The sequence below is a fragment of the Aythya marila genome, assembly GCF_965140915.1.
Source record: "Aythya marila genome assembly, chromosome: 8".
Classification (NCBI taxonomy): Eukaryota; Metazoa; Chordata; class Aves; order Anseriformes; family Anatidae; genus Aythya; species Aythya marila.
Window position 1 is genome coordinate 10,158,774 of NC_139049.1, and position 25,305 is coordinate 10,184,078.

Here is a 25,305-nt window from a genome sequence, read left to right on the forward strand (position 1 = left end):
ATACTGCATCAGACAAATACTAGGGCAAAAATGCAAAGAAAGCCTCCCTGCATGCTCTTTAGGAGTCATGGAGTGGGTGGGGAGGGATGAGTTTCCAGTGCAGGGATGTTTCATATTGATCTAGAAGGTTATAAGCCAGATTTAACTAAGAGCCTTTACTCTGCTTCCTAAATTTCAACATAAGCACACAGATCCGCAAAAACAAACAGCACTTGGGCAACGTAGAAAGTCATCTTTTTGGTTTTGACAGCTACATTCACAAAAAACAGCCATAACAAACACAAGGGTACAATTTTAGTACCTTTCACACGATTAAGTTCCCTTGATACAAAACAAAAAAACTCAAGAGGCATTCAAGACTACATAGCACAATCTATCAAACCCTTCAAATACAAGAAGTTAGTAGCTATAAACAGAATAGTTTCTCCGTAATCCCCCAAGGTGCATGTCTGAGATGCACACAGGCTAGTTCTGCACATAACACTAACAGCCAAAGTAGGGGTGACCACTCTGCTTCTAACTAAAAAGCTCCACATATTCTTGATCTTGGTGAAAAGATGATGAATAGATGACAGTATGAGTAGTTACCAACTTAAAATATATATCAAGTATGAACTGACATATATATGCACCAGATATATCATATAATCATATGTATCACATATCTCTAAGTTCATATAGAGAGAGATAGATATCAGGGTGTACCTGCCTGGCCTTCAGTATCTAGATTTGGCAGGAGTAGCACAAGCCTAGGAACTGCAGCACCCCCCTGCTTTGTGCACTTTCATTTGTTAGTAGCCTTGCCTTCATTTTTCAAGTGCATTACCAGGCTTACCATGCACAGCAGCTGTTGTCACTTAAAACCAGAAGAGCACAAATTATTTTTCAATAAGCTTTCCACAAATTAGGGCTGCAAAGATAAGCTACAATGGCAGCAAGAAAGGATTTGTTTTGAAGTAGTCTGGAATAAAATTACTTCCAGAATATTTTGTCTAAGAGGTCCTGCAGCAGTACCAGACCAGTAACACCTAATGGAGCTGCAATTTGTTACACTGATAAGAATTAGTACCTAAAAGAGAAAAAATGTTGTCTAACAATAACAAATGCAGCTGAGTCTTTTTAAAAATCTTGTTTAACTATGGAGCTGGACTGCATCCACAGCCTTCTTGGGTATTAAGAGAGTCTGTAGTAAAATAGACTACAAATTCGTATTTAAAGTAAAACGGAAGTTTGAAAAAAAATATATAAATATGCTACGTCCCCTCTATTGATCCTGTCCTTTCTTCCCATAAAGAATACCAGGATCAGAGCACTCCTACCCACAACTAATAAACCAGGTGCTCCAAAACAAGTTTCAATACTCCTTTGTTTGATAGTTTGAGTCTTCATAGTACACCACTCTAGCAACTACAGTAGCACAAGACTATTTTCAACAAGTCCACGACACTGAGCTTTTTCTTTTAAACAAAGATCCTGAATCTCCTCCAGCACCTGACAACAGTAGGGCCTGCATCTAGTCATATAAACAAGTTGGTAGAGCAGTCCACAAAAGCTATAAAAAGAAACACTGAAGTTACATTCCAGTTTTGCTTTATGAAAACTGCAAGTTTTGGGAGCTTGATTTTCCAAGACTTGTGATTAAAGACATTTAAAGGTACTTAAGCATTAGCCCCAGCAGACTAGGTAAGATCAGTCAGGCAACAAGATTTTCAGACCTTTTCTATGCTAAGACCACTGAATTTAGTAAATCAGCAAAACTGGACACACACACACAAAAAAAGAACTAGGGAATTCTACTTCACTTCTAATGTGCTAAATTTTATCTGTCAAAATACTAGACCTTTATTAGCAGACAAAAAAAATATATAACCTTAAAGCAGAAAAGAACAAGGAGAATTTTGTGCAAGTACCTAGAAATATAAACACATGAATTCCTATACTACTATTCAAATTTGGCTGCACAGCATTCCACAGAAGAACGGAAACAGAAGTAGGGACATCAGTTCTCAAAGGACTCTGTCTACAGCAGCAGAGGTAGCTTCACAATACACTGCTAAGTACTAGATTTACAAACAACTTGGATATGCTTATACTGAAATTTGTCATTTTTATTGTAAGTCTCTTAATAACAGAACTCATTTAAGACTGCTCTGTTCCCAGTCCTGGAGCAAAACCCCAAACCCTACGAAGTTAACCCTTAACTGAAAGCAGAGGCCATCACTCAACCATGATGTTCTTTATCACATATGTGCAGCACATGTGTGAGGGGCAGAAATCCGGATGCTGAAGACCTGGTGCCTTTTATAATACAAATTACATAGCATATAAGAGACATCGAATTTCCCCCTTTCAGAGCCAGGCCTTAGAACTGGTAATGGCAACAGTCAAGCAAGTATGCAACTCTCAATCTGCAGATCAAGTGATGGCATATTCCATTAGTGTTGACACCATAAACCAAAGAACAGCAAAATAATAGCACGTAACAGTCTAGAGAAGTACAGTGCCTCACCCCTCTGCTACACCTGAACAGGTAACCCTTTTAACAATATCAGAAAAAGTGGTATTCTGTCAAAGCCCAAAACAATGGAATTAAAAAAAAAAAAAAAGAAAAAAAAACTTACTCAGGCTGTGAGACTGTAGATATCTCTGAGGTAGGTGAACTGGAATTATTTTCAGTGCTTGCAACTATGCTAGGTGAAGCTCCATTTAAATCTACCGGAGTTGGAGTCTGAGCTTCAAGCTGGCTTGTTTCACTTACTTCTTTAGCCTGTGAAAACATTACAGATGAACATAAGTTTTAGAAAACTTGAACAGAGAAAGAGTTCTTGTAAGAACACCTACAAAATTTTAACAGTTCAGTAATTGAGATTTCTGTCATCAATAAACCTGAAAATCAGACAGCAGGACAGATCGGAAAAGTTTTCTTTGTTCGTAAACCTAGCTGGCATTCAGTGCTACTTCAGGGCAGTTACAACACTCTTTCACAGCCTACAACAACAGCATAAAAGTATTAACTGGAAAAGCATATGCAACAGCTTCATCAACCATGAGGAAAAGACTACGAAAAGATAACCACAAGAAAACTAGCTTGAGTATTTCAACAACTGAAATGAGCAGTTCTATATGCTTCATGCTTCAATACAGTTTAATTTTCATCTTCGGCTGCGCTTTGGGGAAGGCTTACAATTTTAACACACCAATGGAGGTCAGAAATGCATTCAGAAGTCTATTCTCTGCTGTAACTTAAAGATAAATCACTTACCACTTCTGAGAGTTCAGTAATCTTGAGGTGTACTAATTCTAGTTCCTCAGTTTTATAAGCATGTGCACAGCCTAACCAAAGTAAGTATTTCTGAATCTGGAGGAGTACACAGCCACCAAAACAGGTCAGATCAATTCTTTGTGGCAATAAAAACACTTCAAACAAGAGTCTCTTGTCAATACCAGGATTACTCTAAGTCATTTAACTAACCATGAAGTAGTCTAGGTTTACACCACAGAATTACATATTTAAACTATGCAATATATATCATCGGAAGTACATCCTACTTCTGTTGTCTTGTAACCTACAGAGCACAAATGTATATGTTAAGTCATCTGTAACAGTGGGCTTCGTAACATTTAGCACCTGGCACTGACTTAATATTAACAACCCTGCAAATAGTTAAAACAAAACCCTTTGGAAAATGCTTTCATTTTAAACAATGGAAAAAACTGACAAAAGGCATGGAAGATGAAAGATAAAAAGTGACTGCTACAATCCCCCACATCTGACCTATATATAAAAGATTTCAGTGAGTTGGTTTTTTTGTTTGTTTGTTTGTTTTTTGTTTTTTGTTTTTTTTTTTTTGTTGTTTGTTTGTTTTTTTTTAGGAGTGACATCCATACCTGTAACATCCATCTTTAATTTACCTTGGAAAGATTTACTCAGTACCTACAAATACTAAATTACTATTACTTATGCACATGGGAAATGCAAGATCTGCTAGCTCACAGGTTTTCTTCTTCATTGGAAATGAGTCTGGCAGCAACCCTACGTGCAAGTGAAATGTGATAGATGGTTACCTAGATGGTTACCAAGAGCTTTAGACAACTCAAAATGAAAGACTCTGAAATACAAGAAGCATTTGAAGAGCGTAAGGAGAGTGAGTGAAATAATAGGCTTACCTGGTCAGATTTTGTAGAGTCATCAAGTAGCTCTTCTGTGGAGTAACTCTGCGTACTTGAGTCTGCATGCTCAGACTCCAGTCTGGGACCAGCCTCTTCCCTCTAGTGTATTAAAAGGTAAAACAGTATGTATGCAGTAACAAATGCCTTCTTATTCTAATAAGAGGAGCTAGCTTTGGCAGAGACTGATTACTACCTTTACAACCACCCAAACATCAACAAGAAACTAAGCTTTATGAACCTTCAGAACCACTGCCCACGTACGGTTAAATTCTCATCCATACAAACCCTACAGCAAATAAAATCAATTCAGTTAAACTTTCACGGGCAAGTTTGAGGCCATTCAGCTCCTGTGCTAAGGCAAGTCAATCACTCTGCCATAGTCTGCTGTGTTCACAGATCCTCCCTATTCCTGTGCTGCCCAGAAGAGGGAAGAAAAGTGATCCTACAATGGCTTTCAAAAGACAACCATTAAAAAAGGACTACAAAGTAACACCCGGCACATTTTATAGCAGTCCTATCAGTGAAACTACAATAAATTCCTAAGTCTGTTGTAACCTTTTTAAAAAGCTTTTGCTTTTACAACTAAAGATTTACTGTCAGGTGCAATGAGTTCACAGAGCAAGAATATGCAATTTACGAAGAAAATATTCTATAAGCACCAGGCTGTGTAATCAATTTACTTCACCCTACAAAACTTTTTTTTTTTTTTTTTTTTAAAAGGAAAATGACTACACAATACATAAGTTACTTCTGAGAACATTCTTTCTACAACAATTATTTAAAATACGAAAACAAATCCGGTAGGAATTCCCATACCCCTTGTTTTTACAAGGGCAATCTAAAATTCTCTGGTCAAACAGAAGTGCTAGTGTTTGGACCCCAGAACAGGCCGCTATGCTATACAAGACTAAACACCAACAATAATTCAAGAAGACAACTAAGGAAAACTGAACAAGAGCTGAAACGCTGCTCCTTACAAGACATCTCCAGCAGCCTGTTAAGAAGTAACAGCCAAATGCTTAAGACTTCTCACGCAACTGAGATTTTCGCTTAATGAATAAAAAATTGCAGCATGATGTATGAGCTTTCACATCTTGAAGTTTAAGCTGAGAAATTATCTTAATAATGTAGCAATGCTAATGGAATGAAGGGAACAATGCTGAAGGAAGCAGGAAGACGTACACCAGCAGCTTCCCAATCTCAAAGCTCACTTGATCTTTCCAGGTTTATTGTAGCAGCCATTGAACCTAAGCAGGATTTTAAAAAGCAAAACACAACACACATCGTGTGTTCTTACGGCTTTAAAGCACAGCTTGTCCTCCAAATTCAGGCGGCCAGAAGAATAAAACCAAATGCTATTTGGATGTACAAGCTGGCAAAACAAAAAGCTGCCCTAAACAATAAAATGTGTAAAAAACGGATGACAAAAAAGTAAGTTTTTCTAGCCAAACAGCTCACCACTTGAGTCTATTAGAACACTTGACGTGATTTCCCAGTTTTTATGTGACATATAGAAATTTTCATGGAATCAGGACCATGACACTACTACTGACTGAAGGGGGAAATGGGACGCCCTTAACATCGTTATCTGTGCTTATCATAGGATGATTCTTTACCTGTGTAAATAAAACTGAATCAAATCACCATGACTTTCTGATACAGCTCAACTGCTTGAGAACTCGCTATGGAATTGAAACATGCAGAAACCCACCATGGGTTAATCACGGTAGAACCCAGTACACTCAGTACTGCCAAGCAATGCGAGTAAGAAGGAGACAATTTTTTTAATTTTACATACCTATTTTAGCTTTGTTAATTTTTATTAGAGGGGATGAAAAAAGGATGAAGACGGACTTAATGAAACAAGTTATCTTAAACCTTCTATTCAGGATAGCAGTCATTCGTGCACTGGGTTTCTAACACAACACAGACGCAATGTGCACACCGCAGCCAAGACTTCACAAGGCCATCAGTTCTTACTGTGGTCTCTACAGAGCCACGTACAGCCCCCAATAACCGGTTCTGACAGCCAGCACCCCATATAAAAGAAAACACTGGACCACCATTGCTAGCTTGACTATTTGTCTCCCTCCCCCCAAAACCTGCCCAGCTGTACTGTCAGATAAGAGCAACAAATGGAGTAAAGGAAGCAAAACCAGGCAGATATCACGGTTCACAGAACACGTGAGTACATCAAACATTCCAGCCAAGAAGGCTATGAACCAAAGTGTATGATTCAGTTTTATTTTTTCAAATAAAAAGTCAGACTAAGGAGCTAATTAACATGATTTATTTACCATACCTTATCCTGGATGTTTTCGCCATCACTTGCCAGGGCACAAGCATCACTTGAGGCATATTGCACTGCAGATGAAAGACTGTCTTCACAAAAGACATGCCAAATAGGAAGCCTGTTAAAGAACACAGAAAAAAACAAGGTCAAAGTCTTGATTTTAAATGAATAAATAACATTTTAATATTCCCTCAGCATCGCCTCCCTCAACTTTTTTTTTTTCAGTTGTTCCCAAAACATGTCTGTATACAGTTCACAGATACTTGTTTAGCAAAGCTGTTAGAGGACTAAACCTTAAGCAATTCCTAGCCACCACTACATATATATTACTTCCAAAACACAAAAATAACAGTAAAACAGTTACTGGGGTGATACCATGTCACAAAGTGGAAGGTGACAAGTTAGTTTCTGCATAATAGAAACAATTTGAATCAACCTTTGCCATGCAGTCATGGAGTATCTTCAGCAGCATTTTTTTATTTTATTTTATTTTTTTTTTTACTAAGGAGTAACTAAAGCCACGGTTTAAAAAAAAAAAAATAATAAAAAGCCTGTTTACTTATTACTTCAGAAAATTCTATACTGTCAATATCACTAAGCGCATTTAAGATAATTAGCAAAAACAAGTCTGCCAGTCAAAAGGCCCATGAGAAAACTAATGAAAACAGACACAAGTAGGAAACCAGGTAATGGCTTTACTAACACCTCCACTTTTTTTTTTTTTTGTGCTTTTAGTTCCAAACAGCTTTGCTTTGAGTGGAAATGGATTTACTTCTGTAATAAGGCAGCCAGCATCTACACAAACCCTTGCATGAGAACAGCATCTCACGCTGCACATAGTGCACAGCCCCTGGACATTCTGGGTAACATCCATCCAGCAATCCCTTAGGCTTGGAGGCCCAAAGGCCACCAAAGGTCTTCATGCAGGCTCTGTGTCCAACCACATTATGCAAATTCAGCATCCTGTGTGGTTTTCAGCTACACTTGAACACTGGAGTCCCCTGCCATATTAAAGCAAACGATTGCCCAGGAAATATTGACATGACAGCCAGCTGGCAGGTTTGACCCCACATGAATTCACACAACCATCACTTCACACCCTGCAAAAGCAGAGCCTGTCCTACATGGGGACGCACGGCTGCTGCAGAGCTTTGTGCAAATACATGTAAGAAAACAGCACCCTTCTGATATAAGACTTGAAACCTAAAGCACAGCCTTAACAGTCATCCACAACGGTAACAACATTAATGGGTCAGGATTTGCCTATGCCGCTGGCATGAGCCTGGGGTTTAGACTCTGAATTACACCTGGCGTAAGAGCTCAGAGATCACCTCTGTTGGAAGCATACGCAGTGTAGATTCCTCCAACAAGGAGCAATCCGTGCTGCACCACCCCACAGCCAGATACCACTTTTCGAGCAGTTTTGTATACTTGCATACACGCTCGTGTGTAAGCACACCCACACAGAGTGGCAAACTGAGCACTACTTCTCCAGGCTGCAGGCTGTCACAAAAACAGGCTTTTGGTGTTTATATAAACCTATTGCTCCTTTTCCACCTGCATCAGCAGGGGGAAGAACAAGCCAGGAGCTCACCACGCCAACGCCAGGTGTCTCACCACCAGAGGAGCAGACAAGGAAGCCGGGGGATCTGACTTACTGGGCTGGAGGCGGGTAAAGAAGGCAGGCCAGGTCAGTCACACCTACCGACTCCTCTTCCTCCGAGGTAACAGCTTTTCCTCCGAACTAGACAGAAGTCCTTGAAGCCCAAGTGAAGCAGTTGGAGTTATCAGAAACTAGCACACTGAGCAGAGGGGTATGGAAGTCCTAATAACCACCGGTTGCAGCGGGTAGTCTCATGTCTCAGGTAAGCTGAAAATGAGGAGCGTACGCTTGCCCATCTTAAATCCCTATCTCATCAGGTAGTTAGTTGCTTGTTCACACTAATTGCAATGTTACTGACCTTTGTGGCCTCTCACAGTCCTATTTCCTAACTCTCACTCAGAACAATTAGCTGTGCTGAAACTCTGAGTCCCTTATTTTTCTGAAGCATGGTTTCAATCATTCTGCAGTGAAATGTTCTCATGCTTTTAATTCCAGCACCTCTGAACTCCTCTTCCAGCTATAATGACTGCCTGTTTCTTCATAAAAATACAAAAGATCCAAAATTACAGAGAACATAACCACAGCTCACTCCAGCCCTTTATTATACATACACCCCAATGTTTTTTCCTGTTTTGCTTATGCTAAGGCAGCAATCTTCAGTGAGCTGTATGGAGCAACATTAAATCCCTTAACACGGAAAAGGAACGAGAGCACTGGCTGTGAACCAGCATTTTAAAACAGGGCACATTTTCACAACCGCATTAATAACTACTTTCGCATCTGCAGGCACAAAAAGCACTTAGCAGAGAAGCAAGACATCCATTTCTAGCAGCATCATCAATACACTGCCTTCAAACACAAGTCATGCTTTATTAGAACACAACTGCAGTGTATAAAAAATGTGAGCAACACAGCTTATATTTGGAAGTTCTTCTCGGTCTCATCCCCAGCTCAAACACGATGCCACAAGCCTGCCAAGAACCCTCTAAGCCAGGGAGGGGACCGAGAACTCCTGGTGTGTACATACGCACGCACAGGACTACCAGGGCCTTGCTGCAGCAGTGGCAGGAAGGATCTGACTGCGCATCAGGAACGCGACTGCACAGAAGGCAAGGCCATGTGAGACTGGCCATCGCTTGGAAGAAGTCTCCCACCTCTCTGGACCTCCAGCACTCTGCCTCCTCCCCACCTGTCACCACCCTGTGTATTCATTTAGCTGGCGTCTTTAGCCACAGACCACACGGTAGAGCCCGTAAGGTGGCACAGCACCTCCACTGAGCGTTTCTCTATGCCCAGAGCAAAAGGAACACGAAAGGCTGGGTGTAGACTGAGAACAGAAGCCCTCCGAGTTGAGCAAACTCAGGCAGCACGTCCAGTGAAAGCAGAGCAGCTCCTGCAGCTGCACGCAGGAATGCAGCCTTCCCTTCCTCATGGCAAGAGCAATAATTTATGCTGACTTGGAAGCAAGCAGCCCTGACGTCCAGACAGTCCTGGAGATCAATCACTAGATCTACTGTCTCAGGCACAAGCTGTAACTTCAGGTGAGGCAACAGTGTGGGAACACCAGAGGCTGCTCCAAACATGTAACTAGCACTTCGTGACTTAACCCGAACACAGAAGTCTTCAATAGTTCCCTTCTTGTTTGGTGTGACTCAAAATAGCAGCTGCTATTAAATCTCACTGAGAACAAAGAAACTTAAGCACGAGTCGTTTCAGATCATTAGCGTATTTTAAAAGCTGTTTTCACTGATCCACCATGAACTTTTCAGCTTGATGTGCACAAACCCCAAAGCAAAAGCTGCAAGCCCAAACACGGAGGGGAAAAAAAACACAAACATACTCTTCCCAGGGCAGGCCCACACTGTGGTTCTCCACCGAAGCAGAAAGTCTGCTCACCCCTCTGAACGGCACGTACATTTATTGCTGTCCGGATTAGCTATGCTCTGCTGATGGCTGGGAGGGCTTTGACAGAACTGAAATGCAAAGTGCAGGTGGCTTTGAAATCGCAGTGTAGATTTCTCGGGAGAGACTGTCCAGTTCTAGCTCGCCTCCAACTCTTTACTCGTGAAGGCGGCCGTAGAGGAGTATCAATAGCTGCACTGTGGTGTGGCTCCTCCTAACTGTTTTGACAAGCATAAAAATCAAGCTGAAGGTAAGCAACTGGTAAGAAAAAAGTGAAACATACACATTACAGCTAACCCCAAAACAAAATACATGAGTAAAACCTGAAGGTAAGAGCAGTGTTGCCACAGTTTGATCTTACCAAACAGCCTAAGCTTTTATTTCCAGAAGCGCCACAAAAAACACTAACATTTGCACAAGATTCAGTTCAGACACATCTGTCCTCTAAATGATTCAAGAGTTGCCTTAAATTCTCCCCAAACAAGACCTATTTTTGGACACCAGAGAGAAGCAGCTCGTTACAGCATAGAGCTGACATCCCTGAGACAGTAATTTCAAGTGAAGGGAAAATAAAAGGAAGCTCTCATGAGTGTACTGATTGCAGGACCTCCTTGAACGTGAAGGAACAGCCTTTCCAGGACGACCACTGACATTTTGCACACCTCCCGAGGGTTGTGTTACCGACAGGTGCAGATGCACCGCGTCCAGCAGCTAAGAGGGAGAAGGAAGACGTCGTCGTCCCTGCCGAGTGGCACGTCCCTACCGAAAACATCCACAGCACCGGTGCAGAGCAGGCCTCTGCAAGAGGAGCGGGGTGGGTTTGGGGTCTGGAGGGGAGAGCGCCTGCGGAAGGGGTGAGGTGCCCCTTTGCTGGCTGCAGAGCTCGCCTTCTTGGTAACACGGTAACCTACCTTGGGGAAATCCATTTAAAAAGCCCTGTCACCAGACACAGAGCTTAAAAAAAAGCCCCGGGAACAGGGGCTCAGGGGATCCAAGCCCAGGCCGCAGCCAGCCACCCCCCATCTGCTGCCAATACAGAACTAATGGCACTGGGGAATCTTCACCTGGTTGCTCGGTGGGATCAGCCTGTACCAGAAGAGCTCAGCAAGACAGAATTGCATTTAAAAGGACCCACAGAAGGGAGCAAACCTCAGAGAAAGACAGCCAAGCTTTTAGGATGGCAACGTTCACAACCCCCGGCCACAATACTCACTTCTGCACGTGAACTGGAAATAAGCATTGATACACACAAAGAAAAACCATTAGCCTACCTTACTATTTTTTTAAACACACACACCACTCATTTAGAAGCCATTTATTACCACAGAAGAGCAGCCTGCCTTACCAAGACAGCTTTTAAAATGATGATGGCTCCTGAAGAGAGGAGAAAGCCAGGGACTCCCTCCACAGCCCCAGACTAACAAGGATGCTGCCAGAAAGGCACCAGCACACCCCATTTCTTACCCAATCCACTAACTGAGGAGCAGTGCTACCTCTGTTCTCGCATTCCGGATTTGTGTGCCACAACACAACTGAAACTGGAGCTTTTTTGCAAAGCCTTTCCTAACCCTGCTGAATTCTGCAGTTAATTTTGGTTTTCAGTATCCTGCCCACTCCTTGTGAAGAATGTGCTCTCCAGACCGTCCCCTCGCGGGAATGCCACGCCAAGGAGACAGTTACTTCACTCAGTCAGAGCCCAACACAAAGATACTTTTGACAATTCTTCATTTCATAGCCTCAGACAATAAAATTCCAATCCTCACAGTTTAAAATATGGCTTTCAGATTTAATTATTATTTTTTTTTTTAAGTGCAATAGCATGCAGAGGCTGCAAAACAAGGTTGCACCACAAGCTTTACCCAAGTGACCCAAGCTAGTGCCCAGAGGGGCAGTCCCACATCCCACCCTCAGCCACACATCGCTCCTGCACCCCTGCATCAGGTCTGGAGATCATGGACACACACCGATGAACCCTGGGGGCGAGGAGGAAGCTTTCAGGTGCTGTGTGCTCTGATATAAACTCATGACTGAGGGAGGACACACCGTCTGCCCGAGGCTGCCCACTGCTGCAAGTCAAACAACAGAAACCCAGGCTGAGGACCACCCGAGTGGAAACCTCAGCTTCAGAGAAGCTCCCCATGTCATCCAATTTGAGTTACTTTCACACTAAAGTGCTGGGAGAACACCGTTCTGGAAAAAAACACCACTGTAAAATCTGATCCTGAGGACTAGATGGGAACAGTAGAATAGCCAGGGACTGCCAGGAAGGCCTGTAGGGTCTGCAGCACTATTTAACCCAGGTACCTCTGAGGGTTTCCCTTCAGCTGCTCTGCGACAACACCCCCTGCTTAAAACTCACTGTAGGTAAAACACAACCTGAAAGAGCCATGAAGTGAAATTTCTGCATAAATTCAGCAGCAGGAATCTGCCCTAGATCACTGCAAAGCTACTACGACCTGACTCCCAGATGTTTTCTGATGTATTTTTAATAGACTTCAACAATACCTTGATTGCCATTCCAAAATTCAACCAAGCCAAGAAGTTTCCTTTGAGCACCCAAGCTTATTTTGAACAGTTCAAACCATCTGCTGACATTTCAATCAAAAGGATTTTAAGTCATTTACAGCAATATTTTCACTCACCTGAGCAAGAGTTCCCTGTGCTAGTTTTGGGATCAGTCTGCCTGTTCTGCCAGCTCACTAATTTCCCCAAGAATTACAGGAAATTTTGTAGTGGACTTACAGTTCTGCATTACCTTGATCTCAGCCAAAGGACGTGCTAGCTTTAATGCTCAGAAACATTACCCCCTTCAGACACAGGCCTGTTCTCACCTATAACGGTAACTTCAAGAGAAGCTGCGTATCCTCCCCTTGAAAGGAATGTGGACTTTGAGAGTGCTGGACTAATAATGGAAGTGAAAGACAACAAAAGCAAAAAATCATTCTGGAAAATACAGTGGAAAGAACGTGAGGGCGAAGAGGAACTACTAGCAAGATAGAGAAAGGCGTTTCAGAAAAAGATGAAGCGCTGAAGCCAGGAGCATCTCTTCACAAGGGGCAGGGTCCCGGAGAGGAGCACACACCACTCCCACGCACTGCTCCTGCAACAAGCAAACAAGTTGAAGTTTCTAGGACAAACCTTTTAGAAGATACGGCATGAAAGCATTTCTAGAATTCTTTGAAAATCAATGAAAGTAAATATTCAAGGGTTGTTTTTAAGGAAAGACACCAGAGCCCCTGCTCGCATGCAGCACCTCCACATGAGCCAGGAAAAGGCAGGCACAGCTTGGGCTTTAAGGGCCAGGAGTCACGAGGCAGCTCGCGTCCTGGCCTCAGCTACAGAGCAAAGACACTGCCAAACAAGACCCTGCACATCTAAGAGCACATCTTCATTCTGAAATAGGATGCCTGAAACAGGAGTTTTTAATCACATCGACAGTGCCCAAATTATTTCTTCCTGCCACAAAAAGCAGGCACACGATCCTTAATTTTAGCACAAGTTTTTTGGGGAGGTTTCTGTAGCTATGCAGATAGTGACCGAACTGTGACCACCATTACAAGCAAGTTCCCTGAACAGCTCCACCTGGGCAGCCCCCTGAAACCACCCCAGGAGGGCTCTGCAACAAGAGGCACGCTGAGCTCTGGAGCACAAACCCCATGGCGGTGCCTTCAACACATCTCGCCCCCAGCTCTGCCACTCAGCACCCTGCTGTCATTAACAGACACAAGCCCAAGGTTTAAGCAAGAAGTCAGTAACAGGGCCAATAATTGCTCAACCAGCAAAGCCTCTACTTCTGTGATCTCTAAGCCGGCTAACAGCTTTTGTCTGCACAGGACAGAGGGGGCAAGATAAACCTGAGTGATGTTCTCACGCTGCCAGCACAGCATGGACTGTTGGAGCTTTTCTTGCAGTGCAGCAGCTTTCCACAAGCACACCCTCCAAAAGGTACAAGACTGTAAACGCAAACCAAAGACCAGGAAACTAGGAATACCCTCTCATTAAGATCTGCATAAATCTTCACATTTAACCTGTCACAGGGAGGAATACAAAGTGATCCAAGATGTACCTGTACAGCAGGACCAGCCCTGGCCATGCCGCTGACCTGTACAGCTTTCAGGGTACATCTCGTTATGGGTTCAGATGCAGGACTCCAGCAGGGGCCTTCTGACAACAACAGCACACCTTGCTGCCAGCCACGTTGACACAATCCTTCCTGCACCGATGCAGCACGCTCACAAGGCAGCCACAACTGAACAACCCTGATGTGCACACGTACTTAATCCCCATTTTCCTTTTATTCATACTTGCAAAGCTGAGATTATGAAAGGGTTCGTAAAAGCTAAGTAGATCAGGATGTGCAAAGCACTTTCTGATTCATTCTATCCCAGACAAATCAGCGCATGCATGATTTCTTTATCAAATGCATAGCTAACCCTTTGAAAGTGCAGCGCATGCTAGGCAAAAGCTGATGTCAGAGCAATTTACACTGGTTACTGTTCAAACAACTGTCACGGCTTGTCTCGGTTCAGCTCAGTTCCTATGAGCTTCTACTCCACTTACTCAGCTCCGTCTGCATTGTCAGCCTGAAGCACCACAAGTTTTAAAGGTGTTTTTCCGCGGCAAACATCCACAGAAAGGGATTCACAGAAGCACAACAAAGAAATCTCTGTGAATTCAGGACAACGGGAGTCTTATTTCTAGAGCAGTATATTCACAAGCCTCATCCCCATCAAAACTACTTCTCTAAAGCCTTGCAGCCAACCCACTCGTTTGAACTCCCTGGGACAAGCTCACCAGCCCAGGCTGCTCACCATTGTGCTCCTTCCACGTGCAATGTGCTTCAGAAAGCCTCCGGTGCCACACCTGTGATCCTGTGCTCCCACAGAGCTCCGTACTGCTGCTACCAAAAGGGCTCGAGCTAACAAGCTAGACTTGAGCTGCTTCTGTTTTTCTGTACATTTCTAATAGGCAGATACATTTTTAACTGACCAGATGAGATCTTTTAAAACACCTTGTAGTTAGAAAGCTGTCAAATCAACCTTGCCATTCCCCCCCCCTTAACCAAATTGGTATTTCTCCACTGGTCCAGCTTCTTCAGACAAACTTCAAAATGTATGGTATGGAAAAAAAAAAAAACAAAAAACTATTTTAATTTCATGAAATAAAGGAAGCAAGTGCCTGTCCAGAAATAAAAACAAAGTTCAGGTTAAAGAGAGGTACTGAAAAAACGCTCTCAGCACCACCTGGACTTATTTTTGCCTGGCATTTTTTCCTACTTTTGTTTTAATTTGTTGACAGTTACTTTCACCTGTAAAAACAGCTTCTCTCCCCCCAGCATTTAAATCCTTTCAAGATTCCATTTCCAGACAACTGTATTTGAGAAGCCACCAGTTGTCACTCATGCCAACATTTGTAACACAGTCAAAGCCCTCCATTTACTATTTAAAGTTGCTTTACAGTTTACACGAACAAGAGTGCTAAATTTCTTTTTAGGAAGAAGTTAAATACACCACAACTTACCACGTTACATAGCTCGGCAACACAACAGGGATTAAAAGACTTAGAGACTTTCCAGTTGCAGACCTGACATGGCTACTGAGGGAAAGCTGCAGCACCATGCTGCAAACAGAGGATTTTAAACTCTAACACAAGTTGCTGTTTGTCCAACAGAGACTATAGAAGTCGATTTGTGCCCTTCCAACAGCTGAATTAGTCCAGGAGCTCTTTAATCAGAAGTAGTCAGAGCGAGCAGGTTGAACATGATCTGCACTTTAATAGCGAGAGCTCTGGGATACTGCAGCACAAGCACTGGGATCAGTTAAGACTGCTTGAAAGAGCAATCTTTTAAAGAGAAAGAAAAAACCTCAAGCCAATTTTTCTCCTGTATGTACACAAAAATCATCTGAACTTTACAGAGCAAGCATCTGATTTTAAAGAAGTTTGCTAGACATGATATTCCTTAATCACTGTGGAAAAGATGCCTGAAATTTTTCTTAAAATAACAGAAAACCAGAGACAAACCTTGTTATAACAGCACATTAAGAAGAATAACAAAATTCTCTAGTCACCTATGTATCATTAAACCATGACCAGCTCCCTGAGCAACATACCTCCAGGCAGGAACAGGTTATCCGCCTCCAATCCCCAGGAAGAAACAAAAACTTCCGATAAGAAACCTACCTATACACATAGGAACCCTGTGTGGAAAGAGGCTTAATCGTCCTACAAGCGAAGGGAAGGTGTCTGGAGCCAGTTTCAGCAGGTTCACAGCTCAGCCTGCCACACGCAGCTAGGAGATTTTTATTCCTTTTAAAAAGTCTGCCTAAATGTAAACACAACACCTAAATGTAACCCCAACAGCTGAGCTTTCAGATCCTTTCTGTACTCACCATGTTGTTTCCTAAATGTTTCCTAAACCCCAAAATACGATGATAGGAACCGATCTGACAACCGAGCTTTCAAGTTCTTTCTGTACTCAGTGTATGGTTTCCTAAACCCCAAAACACGACAACATGAAGCAATTTTGGCAGCTGAGCTTTCAAGTCCTTTCTGCGCTCACTGTGCTGCTCCCCAAACCCCAAAACACGACGAAATGAACCAATTCAGCGGCTGAGCTTCCAAGCTCTGTCAGTACTCAGTATAAGGTTTCCTAAACCCCAAAAGGTGACGAAACGAACCAATTTAGTGGCTAAGCTTCCAAGCTCTGTCAGTACTCAGTATAAGAGCTCCTAAACCCCAAAAGGCGACGATACGAAGCAGTCTGGCAGCAGGGCTTCCAAGAGGCTCCTTCTGCACTCACCGCACTGCCTTTTACCTCCTTCACCTCACTGCGCCGCCTCCCAAACCCCACAAGGCACCAAGAAAGACCAATATTTCCCTCAAATCACCCAACAACCAACAACCCCAGAGTCCCCTCAGCGGCCGGGCGCCCCCCCCACCAAGCGCCCGGCCCGACCTCCCCCCAATTCCCCACACACGACTCCAAAACGAGGCACGGGAAGAACGCCAGAGCCCCGCACAGGCCTCGAGGGGGCCCTGAGGGAGCCGTGAGGGAACCGTGAGGGGGCCGGGGTCTCACCAGAGCAGGGCGCAGAGGCAGAGGCAGGCGCTGCGGGCCGGCGGCCCCCTCATGCTGGCGGCTGGCGGCGCATCCTCCCCCCGCCGGCGGGGCCGCGGCCGTTGAGGCGGCTCCGGCGCGAGCGCGGCCGTTACCCGCCCGCCCAGCCCCGCCCCCTCCCCCGCCCCCCCCCGCACGCGCTGAGCTGGAAGGATGCGCGTCACGCGCCGCGCCCCGCCGCGCCCAATGGCGAGGCGAGCTCCCGCGCGGAAGCCCCGCCCCGTCCGGGGGAGGACGCCGGCGGGAGAACTGCATTTCCCAGCGGGCCGCGCGCGGGGGGCGCGAGGGGTGATGGGGGTTGTAGTTCGTGGTGGGGAGGCGGCCGGCGGCCATTTTGTAAAAGGGTTGGGGGGCGGGAGGGACGGTGCCTCACAGGAGGCAGCTCGGGGCGTGCTTAGGCACAGGGGGTGCCCGAGACGCGCCAAGCCGTTATTGTTCATTATTGCTATTAATTTTTTCACTGTAATAAGTAGATGGTGGGCAGAACACGCTCAGGTGCGCGCCAGTGCTGTGCTCACAGAATTTATCCCGGTTTTAACACAGCCCCACAGAGCCCCAGTGACAAAAAGCAAAGCCCCTGTGACAAAAAGCAGAGACCCTGTGACAAAAAGCAGAGCCCCAGTGACAAAAAGCACCATGTCAGGCTGCGGGCACCCCGCTCTCCCACCCGCACAGCATGACGAGAGCCCCAAGGTTCGTGGGTGAACGGTCACAAGCACGCCACGCTGGAAACGTGCACACAGCAGGACTCTGGCCAAGGGGGACAGCCTCACCCCACAGCAGGGCTCGGGGTGAGGAAGGGCGGCTTCGCCCCGAGGGAGGTGCAGAAGGGCTGAGTCACGGCCCACGAGGAGCTCCAGCCCTCCCAGCTGCAGGAGAGGTGTTTGAGAGGTGTTTGCGCTGCTCGTCCCGGGCATGGTGCTGCTGAGGTGGCTCTTGGCGGGACCTGAGCCAGCCTGCCAAGGAAATGTTTCATAAAAGCACACATTTTCACAAGAAGCACAGCCCGCTCTTTTTTATTTTCTTGCCAAAAATTGTCAAGCCCCAAAAGTTGAGTATGCTTTGAGTCCTGAAGAGTGTTTTCAGACCTGGTTTTAGACTAGCAGATCCCCTGTGAGTGCATACACTGGTCCCAAAGGGCACAATGGGGTGAGGACAGGGCTGCGCCTGAGGCCAACCCTTTTGAGTCCCCTCCAGGGCCACGCCACTGCAGCTCACAAACCTGCCGAGTCCCACGCGGATCCCACATCTGTGCCCGTGGTTTGACGGTGTGCCACTACGGCTGCCTTTCTCTACCAGTGCTGTCACACCTTCTTGCAGGGGATGTCCTTCTGCTAATTGCATCAGAACCACGCCACCTCTTCCCGCAAAGGGCAGAGGCTCAACAGTGGCAATGCGATGATGATAGAGCAGTTATTACCTTCAGGACACGCTGCCAAGTCAAACAACGGCATTTCTAAGAGGAGGGTGGCCCTTTGTTAAAATGCCCTGTCAGAAATGGGTGGTAGGCTCCAAGCTCTTCCTTTGTTCGAGTGAAATCGCTCTGCAGGTCCCCCAGCCGTGCCCCTGGTGGTGGGAAATTCCCCCAAACTTCCTCACTGTTCTCCAAGCTGTGGGAGCAACAGCACACGTCGCACCCGCAGCTATTTTAACCATGTCAGGGAGTGCCCAAAATCTTCCTCCTCGGGGTGGACAGTGCTGCGAGAGGCAGTGCAACACGACCCTCGGCCACAGCTGCCGCCTCCTCCAGGTCCCCTCCGTGGCCACATTTGCTCAGCCCACGTGGCTGCTCGGGGCTGGCACGGCTCCCATGTGTTACGGTCCTCTTATCAGCAGGGGATTAATCACATGCAGCTTAAACCATACACAGTTGAAGAGCTGTCATGGCAAACAGATTGTTTCAGGGAAGCCATCACAGTAAATAGGCAGGATCCTGGAGAAAAACTTCCTCGACTCAGCTGCCACCAGGTACAAGCGTACACCTGAAAACCTTCAGTGCCACCTGCCAGGCAGAGGCTTCAGGTCATCAGCCCTGACCTACCTGTACAGTTTGTCACTTGCTAAGCTTGCTTCTCAAACGCTGATAAGATGAGGAGTATGATGGTAAAACAACATCACAGCTTACCCAATCTCCCTGCTGGAGCCTGTAATTAACCCTGAGAACAATGCACGTAGGCAACACGGGAGCAAATATTTGCTTGGGATCCTTATAAAGCACTGCAGTTTGCAGAAGGAGCAGCAGTGCTCACAGCTGCATTTTCCCTTGCCCAGCAGTCCCATTTGGCTGGGGCTGGCCCTTCCTGCTGGGCAACCCTGCAGAAAAGCTGAGGCCAGGAGCACGCAGCGTCTCGGCAGCTTTTGCTGGAGGAGGGAGGCCTGGAAAGATCTCTGCAGCTGCATCGTGTTTGGCACTTGTTGGCTTCTGCTTCTCACACAGTGAAGCACGGTGTGGGCTTCAGGAACCAGGCTGGCACAGGCTCTCAGCTAGACCCTTGTGTTTCAGCACCTCCAAGCTGAAAGCCTTACTTCTGATTTTTCATAGGATATCCTCACCTTCTCTTTACAAAACCTTCTTTTCTTCCCCAAGTGTTTTGTTTTTTCCCTTAATGTGTGATTTAATTTGCACAAAGCTCCTTCTTTTTCTGACTATTGATCTTGGCTCCTTACTGTTTAAAATAAAGCAAATCCTTCCTAAGCGTGTTCTGACAACTCAACTTTTGTCTGAGTTTTCCTTCCAGATGCAATTTCCTGTTTAATTTCCTGACCGTTTCTTATTTAGTGAACGAAAAGCTATAAATTGCAAGATTGCTTCAGATAACTTCCTCTAACTTACAGCTGAACCATTAACCTCTTGCGGGGGGGAATCCACTTGCGGGGGGAAATCCAGCAAAACAGCATAAAACTTTTTTAAAAAGCCCTGAAACGTCTGGGTAGCCAAAAACTCTTCAACTCACATCAAAGGGGAAAGAGCTGTGTGAGAAGTGGGATTCAAATAATTTTCCTTGCAAAACCAAACAGGAGAAATGCTGCTTCCAGCAGAGCTGCCAACTGCTCTTTTATCACCCAATAAATGCTGTGAGATAGATTTTTATTTTTTTTTTGTGGGAGCTCCTGAGAAATGTCACCCCTGGCACGGGGCACCAGGGGTGCTGGTGGCATTTGTGCCGTGTTCCTGTGCGATCCCAAATGTGCACCCCAGCAACTCCTCGTGCACGCTTGCTGATTTCCTCTCCTGCACCCGTCCTGTGCATTACCTAAAGCCTGCGGCATGCCACGGTGTGACATGGACTCCTGGATGTGAGACAGGGGTCACAGTGACCCCCGATAAACAGCAGATACAGTAGGGTAGGGTCACTGAAAGGCTTGCTCTGCGCAGTGCCTCGTTACGTTTGCTTAATGCATCCCGGCACCGAGCCCCAGAACAAGCACATCACTGGAAATCACTGGTTTCAGCTCCCCCTTCCACGGGGACTCTGCCCATCCGCTGTGACACCTTCCAAAGTCAGCACTGTAATTTCTGGGGGGCCTGATGTTGTTTCTGAACGCTGCTGCGCTGCCCTGGGCTCTAATCACCCCATCCCAGGGCCGGGGAAGGCTGGTGCTGGCCAAACATAACATCATTGCCAACTTGGTGCTGTGCTGGGTCATGGCTCGGCACTCCCTGTCCTACTGCGGCCTCCAGCAGGGGGATTTGAGGCCAGTGGCTTCCTGAGGAGGTCCTGTTTCATCCTAAAGCATCCCACGGTTGTGCCAGTGCCCTGAGATGGGGCAAGGAGCCGTTCCCTCTGAACACAAACCTGTCCCCACAGCCAGGTCTGTCCCCAGGCAGCCTGCAAGCTCTTCTCCCTGTTTTTTTACCCATCTCTACTTTGTGGGGCAGCGGTGACCCTCGCCTGGGTGTGTGACCACACTGCAGGGGAGGCAGGCAGCTCTCCCCGCAGGCAGGGGGGACGGCAAACAGCAGTGTCTGGCAGGGACTGCGTGACCCAGTGTGGGAGCGTGGCTGCTTTCATCTCCAGCCAGCCGGCGCCGATCGAGAGCTTTGACATCTGGCACGGGTAGACCAGGCATGGTCCCACGGCTCCCAGAGCCCTGGTGGATGCATGCTTGGGGCAGGAGATGGGCGGAGGTCATGCCAGTGGTCGCCTCCTGCACTCTCCCGCATCCCAGCATGGATTGTTGAGGCAGAGGAATGAGCAGCGTGACACCTCCCAGGCTCCTACCACTGCCCTGGTCCTGTCCTAGCTGTGACACAACCCAAACCACGTCCTTGGCCCCCACGGGCTGGGGTGACCCCAGTGTGGAGGCCACTGCTCCATGCCAGCTGTGCTGTCACAGAGCCCCATGCCACAGCAGCACTGCTCCCTGTTGGCTGTGCCCTCCTGCAAAGAGAGAAACCAAATCTTGCCCCAGAAACTGAGAAACGGCAAAACTTGCCTTTGGAGGCGTAAAGCTGTGCTTTTGGCTCTATTTCTGGGAGGACAGCGTGGGCTGAAGCTGCCCACAAGGTGCTGAGGGGCTGGGGGAACAGCCCCTCATGCAAATTGAGGCCAAAGCAGGGCAAAGAGGCAGATGCGTGATGCGGCAGGGTGGCACAGCTGTCACCTCGTCAACACAAAACCAAAACTGCCAGCACCCCAGGCTGGGGGCTGTCCGGGGCAGCCATCCCCTGCAGCTTTGTACTGGTGGCACAAGGAACATGCCAAATGTACGCCAAGGGACGAGAAGGGCTGTAAAAGTGCCTGTTTTGTTGAGGACAAAACTCCCCTGGCACAGTACAGGGACCGGGCTGAGCTGGTGGCACCATGCTCACAGCGGTGCAAGTGCCCGGGTCATGCAAAGGGCACCCCCGTAGGCTCAGCTGCTTCCTTTCCCATCTTGCCAAGCACTAAAATAAACCAGATTCCCACCTGGCTCCATCCCCTCTGCTCTCTGGCGGATATTTAAAGACAGGGAGGCAGATGACCAGGGGCCTGCGGGCCATTCCCAGGGAATCCAATGCCCCAGGGCAACCCTGCAAGGGCAGGAACAAACAAAACCCACATCGATTATTTGCCTCTGCAGGCAAGAAAAAATGTTACAGGTGGGGTTCACCCAGGCCATGGCCCCTTTCAGCTCCCCTGCAGTGACAGAGTACAACCAGAGGAAAGCACTGCCACTGCTCCGAGCTTTGCTCTCCCCCTGGTTAGCACAAGGGATCAGCGGCATCAGTGGAAGGGGGAGTCCGTGGGGCAGGGCTCTAGGGATGGTCTCAACGCACAGCTGCCAGCTTCGAGAGAACACATGGATGGCACGCACCACCACAGACACCAGCTTCCTTTTCTCTGCCCTGGGACAGTTACTTTCAACTCACATTTCTGCAACAGCCCCCTGTATGCTTCCTATAAAAGCTGCCCTGTTTCTGTACTCCGTTTCATCCAGTTTACCTGCCCCACCCCCCCCAGCCTGTTTCTGTTTTTATTTTTTTTTTTGCACTTAGGCAGCCAAAGAACAGAAATTTCCCCTGGGCAGACAGTAAAAACCTCGCCGGGAAACACCACATCCCTTCACGCCGCTTGTGCTGTGCCAGAGCTGCTAGGGGAGGCGGGGGCCAGCAACCATCGCCCTCACTGCAAGCACCCCCAAATACTTTTGTCCCTGCTTTTGTCCCCCAGGGGGCTGATTTTTTGGCAAGTTTTGCCACCTACAGCTCTTCAAATGTTTCCACTGACTACGGCAGATCTGGGTCAGCACCTCACATCCCATCCCCAGGCTTCAAATTTGGGGCAAAACAAAGAGGAATGCAGTCAGAAGCCACCTGACAAAAGCTTTACTTGGGAGCCCCAGCCCTGCTCTGCTTGGTGTTGGGAACCTGAGACCCCCTCTTGCTCACAAACCTGCTTTTTTCATCCCTAGCTTCAGTGACAACCCACCTGTGTGTCCCTCAGACAGGCTGCAGCTGTGTCCCGAAGCCTGGTTTCCTCCCTGGGTGCTAAGGATGTGCCACGTACGGTGTGGGTTGAGCTGAGGTTACCTGGGCAGCTGAAATTTGGCCGTGTCCCACCTTGGAGCGCCTGGCCTGCAGCTGGCAGAGTGCATTCTTCACGTCATTGTTGGCTGCCGTTTCCTACGGACATTTAAAAAAAAAAAAAAAAAACATTAAAAAAAAAATAAATGAACTGGTGACTCGCACAGAGATCCCCTACAGGCCAGGATCCCATTGACCCCTGCCCTCGAGCTGGAAGGGGACCCCGGCAGGGTCACCTTGTCCCTGGGACAGGGATGTGGACCTGGAGCCAGGAAACCCAACCCGTGCATGGCAAGGGGGATGATCAGGAGAACTGGGCTCAGTCTGATGTACTTTTTAGGAACAGCAAGCACAGGAGAACCCTCACGGAGGTGGTCAGCTGCAGGGGGAGCCTGGGCAACCAGCTCCATGTGCCCTAGCATCCTCCCGTGGGGCTCACAGCCACCAGTGCCAGCTTTGTGGCTGCAGGGCTGCTCAGAGCCTAAGGGCTGGCGTTGTCCCACTCCCCACTGGGGACTTAAATCCTTAAATAGGTGATTGCAGGAGAGCAGCCGCAGCAAACGCTGCGGGGCCTTGTAAGGCAGGGGCCGGTCTCTGCTCATGGAAAAATTCAGCAGCTGGAGCTGCGCCAAACTCCCCCCGAAAACATTCCTGCAAAGGGAGGTTTCAGCTCCAGGGTCAAAGGGAAAAACTCAAGGATCAGTTGTCAGAGGAATGAAGCCCAGGCGCATGTAGCTGTGCTTGCAGGCGGCCCTGCCGGTCCCGCCACCCTCACACCTAGCAAAACCTGCCTGTGGATGGGCCCAGCTCCATAGCAGCAGCTCGGGATGGCAAAAAAGGCTGAGTGTGTGCCGTGAGGTGACCTGCCCTGCTCCTGGTGCCCTTTTGGATTCAGCACGGGCAGGATAATGGGGAAAAACCTGAGCTGAAGGATGCAGGGATGCCCAGGATCCATGCTTGTCCCTGCAGCCTCAGGCACGCTTGGCCCCCAAGCACAGGGGCCACACCACAAGCACCAGTTCCCACCCGATCGCCCCGTTATGGGAACATGCAGACACACTTCAAGGCAGCCCCTGAGACCAGTGCCTTGAATGCTTTGATATTCAGATTTCTCCGGTGGAGGCCTAGATCAGTCACAGCTATTTAAATCCCAGCCTGTCACCTTTTCCAGCATCGCTTCCAAGCAGCTTTAGCGGCATATTGCGGGGCTGGGAGCCCTGCAGAAACCAAGCACGTCTGTGATGGGGTCGCTTGAGCAATGCCACAGCCATTCCTTGTGGTCTCAGAGCTGAAACGCAGGCTGGGGGGCACTGGGGAAGTGCTCTGGTGCCGGCTTCTTCCCCCCCGAGCTGGGGTTTAGGAAACACAAACCCCAAATGCTCCATGCAGTGAACTGTCAGGCAGAAGGGGATTGCATGAGCGAGTGTTTTCCTATATGACGGAGGGCTGACCCGGTCGGTGGTCCTCACAGCCCTCCTTGCAGCTGGCGAGGGAGATCTTGTTGCATGGAATGAAGAGTGGGAACTGAGGCGCTCACAGCGGGGCTCGCACCCTTGACCCTAGGCACTGCTCGGGGCGTGACGGGAATGTCCCTCTCCCAGCTGCTCTGCTGCCAAGACACCCCACCGGCCACGTCGCCCCGGCAGGGCCAAGGGGTGACTCCATGGCTCGCCTCTGACCGGCGGGGACGGGCGGTGACGTGGCCGGTCCCGTGGCGTGGCACGCAGGCACAGGTGAGTCAGTGCCTCGCAGGCAAAGTCTGAGCCACCTGGATGTGCCCAGTTGCCCTTCAGACTCAGGCAGCTCGCACCACTGAGGTGCCCCAGTGTCCCCAGAGCACTGCGGTTGCTCACAGGATCCCCAAGGGGACCCCAAACCAAAGCGGGGTGGCTAAACGAGCAATGTCAGTGCAGGGGTGGGCTGGCAGGGGGCCCCATCACCCCCTCCCCACTGCGCTGGGAACACCCACACGCTTTCTGTGCTTCAACTAAAATCAGCCTCAGCGCCTGCTGCTCTGTCACGAGCTGAAGGAGGGGGATCTTTAACCATTTAATCATTGAGAAACAGCGCAATTAGCGGCCCCTTCAGCCGGGCAGGGCCGGGCTCCCACCGCCAGATGGCGGCTGCGGGCTCCCCGGCGTCCCTTGCGCCCGGCCGGGCTCGGCTGAGGCGGAGGCGGCGGGGCCGGGAAGCTCCGGGGCTGGGGGGGGCTC

General features: G+C 47.8%; 1 protein-coding gene across 3 annotated transcripts in view; it reads right to left on the minus strand.

Annotated features, from left to right (window-relative positions):
• The window catches only part of SUCO (SUN domain containing ossification factor), a 40,250-nt gene extending 23,080 nt beyond the window's left edge, over positions 1-17,170 (minus strand). For all 3 annotated transcript variants that reach the window (XM_082766272.1, XM_082766271.1, XM_082766270.1), the window contains exons 1-4: positions 17,047-17,170; positions 6,473-6,581; positions 4,168-4,269; positions 2,622-2,767 (exon numbers count right to left, since the gene is read on the minus strand). In XM_082766272.1, coding sequence (XP_082622398.1) covers positions 2,622-2,767; positions 4,168-4,269; positions 6,473-6,581; positions 17,047-17,099 — 410 coding nt within the window. In that variant the 5' untranslated portion in view covers positions 17,100-17,170. The remainder of the gene's footprint in view (positions 1-2,621; positions 2,768-4,167; positions 4,270-6,472; positions 6,582-17,046) is intronic.
• Positions 17,171-25,305: the final 8,135 nt, after the last annotated feature.